Genomic DNA, 12,633 nt, shown 5'->3' on the forward strand with positions numbered 1-12,633 from the left:
TCCTTCAGAGTGCTCAAAGTTTTTGGACTCCCTTCCTGTGAAGCAGTAGGGTTTCTTCCATGTTTCTCTCATACCGACTACATAAGAAAACATTTTATGTTTCAGTCCAAGCTCCCCCTTAAATGTGCTGAGTGTGCACAGTATTTTCTACAGGATCTCAACAAATCGGCCAACTGAAACATCATCTTATTTTTGTAGTCAATGCCCTCAGTGATAAATCATCTTTCCTGATTATGCAGCTTACTGCTGGCAAACCATATACTAGGATATTGGGATCCCCTTTGCATATCAGAGCTCTACAATTTCTCATATGTGCTGCTGGCTACATTTGGTGTCATCCCTTGCTCTGAGTGCTACCAGATAGTTTTACTTTTGCCACTCCTTAATTTTTTCTTCCTCAGCAGCCATGTTTCTATGACAATTTAATCTCTTACAACTATTTTCTTTAAGTCATCCAATTTGCTGTTAATACAACATATAGTAAGGCTTGGTAGCTTTAATATTTGACCTTGTCATTTTTTTTTCAGTAAATTGATCCTTTCTGCTAATTACCTGTTATTTTGCTTATGACAATGTATGTGAAAGACTTCCCTTTGAACATTAAATATTTATTTCCTCTATTTTTAAAGCACTATGGCTACTATATGACTGTCCAGACTCTAGAATATGCTCCGCAACAACTGACAAAGATTTATTTGATTGCACTTCCCAACCTACAACCATTATGCGCAAGGTCAATGGCAAACACACAACTAATACTCAGATTTGGAAATTAATTTATATTCCTCGATTACCACTGAGTAAAGATCTTGAACACATGCTGTGAATTTGTAAAGATAACAACAGTTCAAAAAGTGACTCACCACCTCCTTGTGTAAAATTAAGCATGGCCTCCACATTATAACCAATGAAAAATTATAAATGTACCATTCTCGCTAAATGGACGATTGCAAGTGAAAACACAAAAGATCCAAATATGAAATCCGAAGTTATTTCAGGTGGTCATAAAATAACACAAAAGTTAATGCTGTAGCATCTGCAAAATCACACCAAAACAATGGGCAATCAGAAGTAATGTGTGGGCCACCCATTTCAATTCCCTGTCCCATTCCCTTGCTGTCATGTCTGTCCACAGTCTCATGCACTGCCATTCGGAGACGACATGCAAATTGCAGGAACACCGCATCTTCCATCTGGGCACCTCCAACTGGATGGCGTTAGTGCTGACTTCTCTGGTTTCTGTTTAAAAAAAACCCACACCCCTTCTTTTTCCCTGTCTCCTCCTCTCTTCCCTTTTTCCTTTGTCTCCTTTCAAAGAGCCAAAATTAATGCTCACATTTCCTCTTATCATATCCAATTAACACCTTCTGGCTGCTGGTCTGGACTCCTTCCCTTCCCATTTTTCCCTTTAATCTCTAGTCTTTAAATTAAGATCCCTGTCTGCTTTTGCTTATACAGTAAAGGACCTGAAAAGCTAAAAGATCCAAAAACTGAACTTTTTTTTAAGAGCAATGATAAGATGTCACAAATTGAAAAAACTTCACCACACGACTTGCCCACGTAGGGCTCCAATGTTCTGTTGGTGCCAGTTTTCAGCATCTGCAGTTCAGCGATTTCCATCTCCCAATTGCCTAGGTTGATGAAGGAACAGTGTCAATGTATGACTCAGGGGAACCTCTGGTCCTGACTGGACGGAGAGTATTGGCCTCATGTCTGGGCACTAGAAGGATTGCCCCTCACCAGCCCTGCAGGAAGTAGAACCCCAGCTCCCATAATGGAGACATGTCTCACAGCCCCTGCCCACTGCTGGCTCCTTCTCCTGGCCATCAGAACAACTTACTGACATGAGGGGAATATACATGAGCGATCACCCCCCCCCCCCACCCAACTCTGTGAACCAACCAGGAAGACAGATGCTGACCAGCTCAGAGAAGGTGGCTGAAATCTCAAGCCATCAGTGAGTGACTGGAGGAAGTAGATGGATCAGACAGCACTAGGGCACAGGGAACCGGGTCAGCCTTCAACCCAACCATGGCCAGCACATGGTGAAGTTGTGCCCTCCGCTGTACTTAGTTTACAAACTGTGTGCTGCTGTCTCCCAGCCACAAGCGATCGGAAGAATCCTTTGTTCCAACATCATGAAGGTGAGTGGCCTTCTGGCAGGAGCAGGTATCGTTGTCAGGGAACTGGCAGCCAGAGTGGGGAGAAGTAGGGAACCGGCAGCGGCAAAAGACAAAAACCATTGTTAATTAGGCAGATGACACTGGAGGAAACATTTGAGATAGCCATCGAGGAGAATGTCTAGTATTTTGTGTGGCATTTATCTTCTTTTATATTCTGCTAAATACTGTTCTGTAAATCAAAAAAAGCCAATAACTAAAAAACGTCTGGTCCCAAGCATTTTGGATATGGGGTACTGTAATACATCTTTACTTTCTATGGACACTGCAAGACCAGCTGAGTTCCTACAGCATTTGTGTTTTTATTCAGAAGTGAAGTCCTTAATTTCATCCAATGCAACTCAAGGTGTCTAGTCTAGACTTAGTAATATTGATTCATTTTTTTATTGAAACACTTACTCTTTTTGTTGCACATCCATGATTTGCTGCTAATAAAAGATGATCAATGCACACGGTTTTTAAAATGATGTATTTTTCATGGGTTTTGGACAATGGGGCAGATAATATGCACCAAGTTTTAGTACTGGAACATTGAGATGATCTGAAATCAAAGGTGAAGGTGAGGCGAAGAAAATGGGATGAATATGATGGGCATCTACTGGGCAGATGTCGGGAGCTGAATGGCTTTGTTTCCATGCTGAATGATTCTGACCCCAAAAGGCTTGAGAAAGGAAAAAGATCGAGAAATCACTGGTGCTTCAAAAAAGGACCAAGTTTGAACCTTGAAACTATCCAGCACAGCAAAATCTGAAGGCTTTGTTTTATAAAACTAGCAACGCAACTCAAAACTAAAAGAAAATTAAACAAAATAAAGATAATCAAGGAAAAGATTGGTTGAATAATTATTACTGGCACAATACACCAAATGGTGACTTTCTACATACATTATCTTGTGTTATATTCCATTACATTTACCCTAAAGGTTCAACTGTTACCATCAAGGGTAACAGTTACCCTAAAAACTTAAACAAAAATTGAGGGTTAAAAGAACAGCAAAAAAAAACCTTAGCTAACAGAAAAGCACTGAACTGCTGAGTGCCATATTTAAAATCTCTGAAGAATAATTTCTAGCTTTGCAAAGTTGGGAACAGGCAGTGACTTAATGGACTTTGACATTGGAGTGGACCCAATTTACTATTAAACAGGAAACATTCCCCTTCTTTATCTGCTTTTGATTATCTCCTGTTCTCCCTAAATGATTAGTTGGTCTTGGCAACAATTTTCTCATCTACTAGACATTTTTAGTTTCTAGCTGCCTTTGAAGATATGAATAATATGTACTGATATATGGATGCAGGTGAATGCTACACAGTTACATATATAGTTTGTGGATGAACTGCAAATCCAAGCTCAAAATGAAACACCAATTTCCACATCTTAACCGCGACCTAGGCTGAAGACGCTCAGAAACAGTATATTCAAGCGAGTTTGATAGATTTTTAGATATAATGGGAATCAAGGCACCTCCAATAGGGGTCACTATAAACTTGTTAACAGCGCATGCATGCATGTCATGTTCTTAACTCAAGTAAATAGGGAGATCTACCTTGGCACCTCTCAATTTTATAACATTTAAGTTTCCCTTCAGCCACTTATATGGAAGAAAATAACCAAATATCATCCGATCTTGCATTGCAGTTAAAATTTTATAGTCCTGAAACAACCTCAAATTTCCTCTGCATCTAATGTAAACAATTTTTTTCCTGAAAAATTGTGACCAGAATTGCAGATTCCAAATATTTAAGAATAGAGTAAGGTGAAAAGCAATACATTGCTTCTATTGGTCAGTGATCAGTCCAAGCTCATGGTCTACATAAAACAGAAGTTTTAGCCAGAACTGTTTTTCACCAAAAAAAGTCTCTTTATAGTTTCAGCACATGTAAAGAGTAAATCAAGCATTTGTTTGAAATAAATAAATAAGGCTAATATTAATAAATGTAGTGGGGATTGGTGGCTACAATACCAAATTAAGAGCCTGACTACCCATTGGAACCTGAAGGGACACAATCACATGATTGTGCATTGCACTTGTTGAACAGAATCAATGTGTTGAAGAAACTCAGCAGCCTGAAACACAACATCCACAGGAAATAAAGGGTAACCAACATTTCAAGCCTGAGCCTTTCCAAGACTATCTGTATGACCTGGTGAATTTCTCCAGCACATTTGTGTATTGCCCTCAACCCAAGCATCTACAGATTTTCTTGGTTAACTGGTATTTACTTAGTTGCAGGTCAGATTTTCTCAGTTTATCACATTGTTAAATTGACTGTACTGAGCAAATACTTGGTCTGCATATTTGAAAGTTCTGCATATAATGCTGGGTTGAATATAGCCTGTACACGTTCTCTGCTCAGAATGGGATTCTCTCAGCTAATGCATTTATGGTGATGGATAGATGTGCAATTTTTATCAAATCCCATCTCTTTCCTTGAGCCAAGTTCAGATTGCTTATGAATGAGTCAATTTTTAATGCTGATACATGAACAGATGACTGCAGAGTATCTGGCAAACTAACCAATTTTTGTGATGTATGGAATCAACTCAAAGTACAACTGAAATGGAACACTTTTTATTGCAGCTTGACATAATACTGTTGTTATGAGCCCAGAGGACTTCAAAACCCAGCAGCAATAGAAATTCACCAAGACAAACGGTTACTTAAAAAAAGTTGCTTTTAATTTTCTTTAAATGCAAAAACAAGATCAAACTTTAACTTAATGCTATTAACTTAACACTCTCCCCCCCACTTCTAATTCTAAGCGCATGTGTATGTAATGTGTACATGTTCAAGAAAGTTGTTTGATTCACAGTTCAATCATTCACTTCTTACTTCTCCAAGTTCACCAATATCAGGCAATTCTCATACTGTGCACAAAATTCAGAGAGAATTGGTTTCAGAGATATTTGTTGCTCATTGAAGGAAATCAGTTCTATCACATCGTGAGTGCCCTCAAACAGGAGGCTGCCGCCAGGGTGGATGACTTGATCCATGACCCACCATAGGAGGGTAAATAACTCGTGCTCAGGCACCTCTTCCTCAGCACGTTCGGCCTCTCTCGACAACAGCGCACCGCTATGCTCATGCACCTGGACAGTTTGGGAGACAGAGCCCCGTCTGCCCTCATGGACGGTATGACCATGCCTAATGTTCAAACAGGCATTCCTCGAGCAAATGCCGGATGACATTCAGCTCCTACTGGTAGACGAGGACATCACTGACTCACGCAGGATCGCAGCCCATGCCGATGTATTATGGCACACCAAGTGGAAAAATTAGGCTGACATGAGTCAGGTGACCCGCCCCAGACCCAACCAGCCGCAGACTGTCCCCAAGCACAAGACAGAGGACCCGCACAACACCTGGTGCTTCTACCACTAGCGCTGGGAGGCTCAAGCTCCCAAGTGCAGGCAACCCTGCTCTTTCCAGGGAAACGACCTGGCCAGCCACTATTGATGGCTGCGATGGCTGGCCACGCCAACAGCCTCCTTCACATGACTAAAAAAGTCAAGTGGCCGACGATTCCTGGTAGATGCCGGCGCCAAGTTGAGCATGCTCCCTCCGACTGCCCTGGAGACCCACACCCAATCAAGAGGCCACACACCGTGCGTGGCCAATGTAACAGAGATCAAAACCTTCAGCGGGCATAACATGCAAATCCAGCTCGGCAGAGAGAAGTTCCGTTGGCGGTTCATACTGACCACAGTGGGTACAGCAATCCTGGGGGGGACGACTTCCTCCGAGTGCACAGCTTGCTGGTCGATCAGAAAGGCAAGCGTCTGGTGCATGCCCTCACCTTCCAAACAGTCCACCTCGAGGCCACCAGCGCTTGTGACCCAGGTGTAGTCACCGTCAGCACCTCCAAGGAATACACCCACATCCTTAACAAGTTCCCCACTGTCCTACAGCCATAGTTTACCTCCGCCTTGCCCCAACGCAGCTTAAGGCACCAAATCTCGACCCACGGCCTCCTGCTCCATGCCAAGGCCAGAAGGCTGCCCCCGACAAAATGCAGTTGGCCAAAGAAGAGTTCTCTAACCTACAAGAATTGGGAATCATCCGCAGGTCGGATAGCCGCTGGGCATCCCCCCCCCCCCCCCCACACATGGTCCCCAAGGCCTCTGGGGGTTGGCGCCCATGCAGAGACTTTCACCACCTGAATGACATGACCACACTGGACCGCTATCCCATCCCGCATATTCAGGACTTCATGCACAACCTGCACCGGGGGGGGGGGTGTTGTGTGGCGGCGCATAACGAACACTGGTGAACCGGCTTCACATGTAACACCACACTAGCGGAGCAGTGTCGGGGGTTCAACAGCACCTCGTGGCTTAGGCCACAGCGCGCTCCTCTAGGCAGCGTGGTGACATCACCACCAGTGCAGGACGGAGCTCACACTGGCCCTTAAAGGGCGTGCGCAAAGATTCAAATAAAGCAGTTCAAATGAAACCTGTACTGACAGGTGGTGTGTTTCAGTCGTTGTAGACACTACAATGTCTTTTGTGAAGTGACCTACACTAAACTCCTACAATCTCTTTTAAAGACATATTTATCAATGTCTATAATAATATAACCCATAACACTGTACAGTAAAAGTCCTAAAATCTAGACTGCTTGGGTATTGGATCAGTCCAGATTTTCTAGATTCTCAGGCAGTACTTTTAAATTTCAAATTTAAAGAGAATAAACAGGCAAATTTTGATAGTTCATTAACGAAACATTTTTTCATACAAGATACAAAGTACAAAAAACAACCAGACATTTTTTTTTTAAACATTTCTGCGATTTCCACAGTCACTTGTTGCCACCATGCATATGTGACATTTGAGCGCACACACACAGAAAAAACAAGAATCTGGATTCTTGGGTGGTCTGGATTTCTGGCAACCAGATTTTTGGATGATTTCTATATTTCAATATGAAACTACATCCTTCACGATATACCAAATGTCATTTCAGGTGGACTTCAATTCAACATGGAGTAAAACCTCTAAAGTTTTCTGGGAAGCTATAAATATTATGGAAATAGCTTTGTAAAGGATAGTAAATTAGCCAGATTGCAATGGCCTAATTCTGCTTCTATGTCTTATGCTCTAATTGCACCAAATTACAGGTTTCGTAACCAGTTTTCAAAATCAATAACAAAATTACGGTATGTCAAAAATATTTTTCCATACCCATGCAATCACACCCTTGCTGTTTACAACTTAAAAATCTTGCAACATTTCTTTTAAACAAGTACTATCTGGTCACCAAACCTGTAAACCTCATTGTGTTAAACAGACCATATTGGAATTCAAAACAATATTTCACACCCTGACAACCACACCCTCACTATAAAGAGCTAAGAAAAAAATTAACATTTCTTTTAAACAAGTACAGACAAGTCATTAAACCTGCAAACTTCATCTGGGGCTGATAAAACGATACAGTAATCCAATTTCATCCAATTCTCTGCTTTGCTTTCAAAACTTTTGAATAAAAAAAACATGGGCTATCATTTCTGTGGGCACAACTTAATTACAGGTGATTGTGCCCAAGAAAGTAGCTATGCCTCAATCCATTTTTGCCATCTATATGAACAATTTGAATGACAATGTGGTTCTTAGTATGCTTGCAATTACACCAAATTTATAGGTAGTGGACAATGAAGAGAGTTCTCCAAAATTGCCACACAATCTCGATGAACAGAGAAAGTGGGCCAAGGAATGGCAAATGGCATACTATATCCTATGAAAAAGATTGTGAGCATTTACTTGATCCATGCCCTTCATAATTTGATAAATCACCAAGGTCACCCTGAGCCTCTACACTCTAGAGAATAGACCCAACATCTCCCTATAAATCAAGTTCTCTGTTCCGGCAACAACATCTTCTGCTCCATTTCCAACTTCTTGATATCGTTCCTAAGCTGGGCAATGAGAACTCACATGCTACTCCAGTGTGGTCACACAAACATCTTGTACTGCGCATCACAATTTTTGTAGCCAGTACCTTGCCCAAAAAAGGCAAGATAACAAATTGCATTATTCACCATTTTCAGGAAACATGCACCTGCACCCCTAGGTTTCCCAGTTATACTACATTCTCCAGGGCCTTACTACTTACTGTGCAAGTTCTACCCTAGTTTGATTTACTAAAATGCAACACCCCATACTTGTCAATTAAATTCCATTTGCCACATTTCCCAAATGATAGAGAGCACAAGGACCCGCTTTCCTCTTTGACATCAACCCAAGTTGCCTAAATAGGGCTCAAAGAATTATTGAGTACCTTATTCATTCAGCACACAGTATCTTTGACCTACTGCTGTCAAGGAGAAGGGGGTGGGAAGGAGGGAGGGAAGGGAGAGGGTGGGAAATGTTTGTGTATTTTGGTTAATATGGTTCATAGTGTGAAAAAATTTAAAAAAAACAATAAAAGGAGGAATAGGAGCATCAAAATCAGGACTGCCAGGCTGGGAAATAGCTTCTTCCTACAGGCTGTAATATTGATGAGTAGTATCTTATAACTCAGTAAATCAGTTCAAAATATTTATATACATTTATTTACAATTGTATCTTTATGCATATGTGATTATTATGTCGTAAAACACGAAAATCTGCAGACACTGTGATTGAAGTAAAAACACAAAGACGGAGAAACTCAGCAGGTCAAGCAGGGTCCTTTATATCTTTTCTTTCTTCTTTGGCTTGGCTTCGCGGACGAAGATTTATGGAGGGGGTAAATGTCCACGTCAGCTGCAGGCTGACAAGTCCGATGCGGGACAGGCAGACACGGTTGCAGCGGTTGCAGGGGAAAATTGGTTGGTTGGGGTTGAGTGTTGGGTTTTTCCTCCTTTGTCTTTTGTCAGTGAGGTGGGCTCTGCGGTCTTCTTCTAAGGAGGTTGCTGCCCGCCGAACTGTGAGGCGCCAAGATGCATGTTTTGAGGCGATATCAGCCCACTGGCAGTGGTCAATGTGGCAGGCACCAAGAGATTTCTTTAGGCAGTCCTTGTACCTCTTCTTTGGTGCACCTCTGTCACGGTAGCCAGTGGAGAGCTCGCCATATAGCATGATCCTGGGAAGGCGATGGTCCTCCATTCTGGAGACGTGACCCACCCAGCGCAGCTGGATCTTCAGCAGCGTGGACTCGATGCTGTCGGCCTCTGCCATCTCGAGTACTTCGACGTTAGGGATGAAGGCACTCCAATGAATGTTGAGGATGGAGCGGAGACAACGCTGGTGGAAGCATTCTAGGAGCCGTAGGTGATGCCGGTAGAGGACCCATAATTCGGAGCCAAACAGGAGTGTGGGTATGACAACGGCTCTGTATACGCTTATCTTTGTGAGGTTTTTCAGTTGGTTGTTTTTCCAGACTCTCTTGTGTAGTCTTCCAAAGGTGCTATTTGCCTTGGCGAGTCTGTTGTCCATCTCGTTGTCGATCCTTGCATCTGATGAAATGGTGCAGCCGATATAGGTAAACTGGTTGACCGTTTTGAGTTTTGTGTGCCCGATGGAGATGTGGGGGGGGGGGGGTGGTAGTCATGGTGGGGGGCTGGCTGATGGAGGACCTCAGTTTTCTTCAGGCTGACTTCCAGGCCAAACATTTTGGCAGTTCCCGCAAAACAGGACGTCAAGCGCTGAAGAGCTGGCTCTGAATGGGCAACTAAAGCGGCATCGTCTGCAAAGAGTAGTTCACGGACAAGTTTCTCTTGTGTCTTGGTGTGAGCTTGCAGGCTCACCCAGGTCCTTTATATAGCAATGGTAAAAATACATAACCAATGTTTCAGGCTTGAACCTTTCATCAAAGTATGGGAAAATGTTGGCAGGCATCATTATGGCTTCTTTACTTTTGTTGACACACTCCTGTCAATGTTATGGCCCCAGAGGACCCCAAAATCCAGCAGCAATAGAAATTCACCAAGACAAATGGTTACTTAAACAAAAGTTGCTTTTAATTATCCTTAAACATGAAAACAGGATCAAACTCTAACTTATTACTATTAACCTAACCTCATTCTAATTCTAAGCACACATGAATATAATGTGTGTGTAAGTTCAGAAAAGTTATTTGATTTCCAGTCCAATCTCACTTCTCATTCCTCCAAGTTCACTGGTATCAGGCAATTCTTATACTGTGCACAGAATTTAACATTTACGAATCTTCACCAAGCTTTGGTGCTTGAAAGTAATTGGTTACTGCTCAGGAAGGTTCTTGTCAGTTTTCAGAGAGATTTGCTGCTCGTTGGACACCCACAACTGATTCCTTTTAATCAGCCACTTCAGTGTCTTGCTGAAAAAACTTGCCCCATCCAGGGTTTTCCAGCTGATAACCTCTTTCTTTCAGGTCACCACAGAGTTCCTTTGTGTTTCCCTTTTTTCAAGTGAAACATTATACAGCCAGCCATCTCCTCTTGTATGGACCACAAGGGCTTTGATTAGGCTGAATTAAACACTCACAACCCATCTTCAAAATGGGGTTTTCCACAAGCTTGCCAGCTTGTCCTGTTCCAGTCCCAGCTGTTGCTGCTGACTGTAGAACTGAATTCTCTCTCACTCAGAGAAAACCACATGACCCTCTTAGAACAGCACTCTGCACTCAGACTGTGGCTCCATTACTCACAGCATGTCTAATTAACACCTACTTGTGAAGTCTCTATAGGCATTCTTCAAAGTTTGTGCAAAGGCACCCAGAGCCTGGACTGTCTGGCTGGAGCAGAGCTCTGGCATTTTAAATGAGTTCTGTTTTGAAGTGTTTGTATGTGACCTACACTAAAAAACCTGCCACAATCTGTCACATCATCATGTTGAAAAATGGCAAATAGAGATGCCAAAGGTGATTAAAAGCTGAGAAGCAAGCCGAGCCCTCTTATAAATGCACCAAAGAAGCAATTAAGCCCACCTGAAGCCAAATGTCCCAAAAATTATGGTGCCCTGAAATGAGGTGACCATGTATAAAAAGTGCTGTAATTTCTACATATTCAAACCAAAATGTATTCAAATAACCTTAAATAAAATTTGGAATGTGCACCTTAATCACATATGAATTGTTCAATTACAAATGTTAAATTGTGGAGCACAGGGAAAAATAAAGGAAAAATACATCTTTGACCCTCTTATGGAGGGCACTGTATATTAATGATTTAAATGGCAAACAGTGATCTTGTGGCAAATGAATTGTCACAGGCTGCTATCTAAGCAACATCTATCCACTACTACCCTCAGATTCCTTCCACTAAACCAGTTTTGAGCCCACTTCATCACCTTCCCTTTGATCTCAAATGATGCAACCTTCCAGACCAACCTGCCCACCACCCTGCTCTCATCAATCCTGAGGCCTGAAACTGAGCTGGTGTATTGTGCACAATTCTGATCATCCACCAAAAGATATTATTAATCTGAAAAGGGGGCAGGAAAGATTTCAAAAAGGTTACTGGTCAGGAGTGGGTGGAATTTTTCTCCATGGAGTGCAGGAGGTGGCGGGTGCGGGGAATGAGCCGCCCGAGGAAGTCGTGGATATAGGTCCAGTGACAATGGTCGAAAGATGTTTCGGCAGTGCGTGGATGGGAAAGGTTTGGGGGCACATGGGTCAATGGTCGAGCACAAAGGCCTCAGAGTTCTGACGAGTTGCTTGCAAAATACTGACAGTCACCAAAAGGGTGAAAGTTCTCCCAGACAGGGGTTCAACACAGGCCAACCTTTCACTTCAGTCCAGTTAACAGAATGACAGTGGATGCATTGGACCAGGACTCGATACCCAGAAAGAATTTCGACTGCCCACTCCCTCCAAGTGTTGCTGGGGAATGTTAAATCTTCCTCTGTAGAGGTGGCCTGATGTGGGGCAGAGATCCACGGATCAAACCTTCACCACCATCTCTCTCTCTCCTCAAGGTCTCCTCTTTATCTTCAAAAACTGAAGGTATTTGAGAGCATTTTAATTGCCAGCATTGAATTAAACTTTTAATCGAAGCAACAAGAATAATCTCCCCCCCCCCCACCCCCCATCCCCAGTGCAGCAGCAGCCACAGCCGCCGCCGACCCCGAGTTTAAATCAGTGCCTCGCCTCTGAGAGTTGGCTCTCCCGTCGGGAAGCGGCGCCAGGCCACCGGACCCACCTTACTGAACACCTCCAGGTCGTCGTCCTCGTCCTCGTCCTCCTCCTCAGGGAAGCCCAGGGCGCCCTTGGAAAGCGGGTGCGGAGCGGATCGAGACGCGGCACCTTCCATGGCTCCCAACCGCGGACGGGCGGAAGTGGGCGGGGGAGGGGTTAGCGCAAGGGCGGAAACAGCCGGCGATGAAACGGAAGGGACGTGGCCCGCCCCCCCGGGAGGCGGGAGCCCGCGCGCCCCCTGGAGGCGGGAGCCCGCGCGCCCGCTCGGGGATCTGGACTCTTGACCCAGATCATCGTTCAGATGCGCCCGTGCCTTGGTGGTGGTGGATGGGGGTGGGGGTGGGGGTGGGGGTGGGG

The 12,633-nt window shown here is 43.6% G+C and overlaps 1 protein-coding gene across 6 annotated transcripts in view; it reads right to left on the reverse strand.

Annotated features, from left to right (window-relative positions):
• The window catches only part of snx7 (sorting nexin 7), a 119,453-nt gene extending 107,027 nt beyond the window's left edge, over positions 1 to 12,426 (reverse strand). For 5 of the 6 annotated variants that reach the window (XR_011357923.1, XM_069939058.1, XM_069939060.1 and 2 more), the window contains exon 1: positions 12,281 to 12,426. Coding sequence is in view for 4 of the 6 variants with exons in the window: in XM_069939058.1 (XP_069795159.1) it covers positions 12,281 to 12,391 (111 nt within the window). In the remaining 2 variants the exon portion in view is untranslated. Of the gene's footprint in view, positions 1 to 11,863; positions 12,079 to 12,280 lie in introns of all 6 variants that reach the window. The other variant, XM_069939061.1, reaches the window with a different exon arrangement.
• Between the last annotated feature and the right edge of the window lie 207 nt (positions 12,427 to 12,633).

The sequence above is a fragment of the Narcine bancroftii genome, chromosome 5 (genome assembly GCF_036971445.1).
Source record: "Narcine bancroftii isolate sNarBan1 chromosome 5, sNarBan1.hap1, whole genome shotgun sequence".
Lineage (NCBI taxonomy): Eukaryota > Metazoa > Chordata > Chondrichthyes > Torpediniformes > Narcinidae > Narcine > Narcine bancroftii.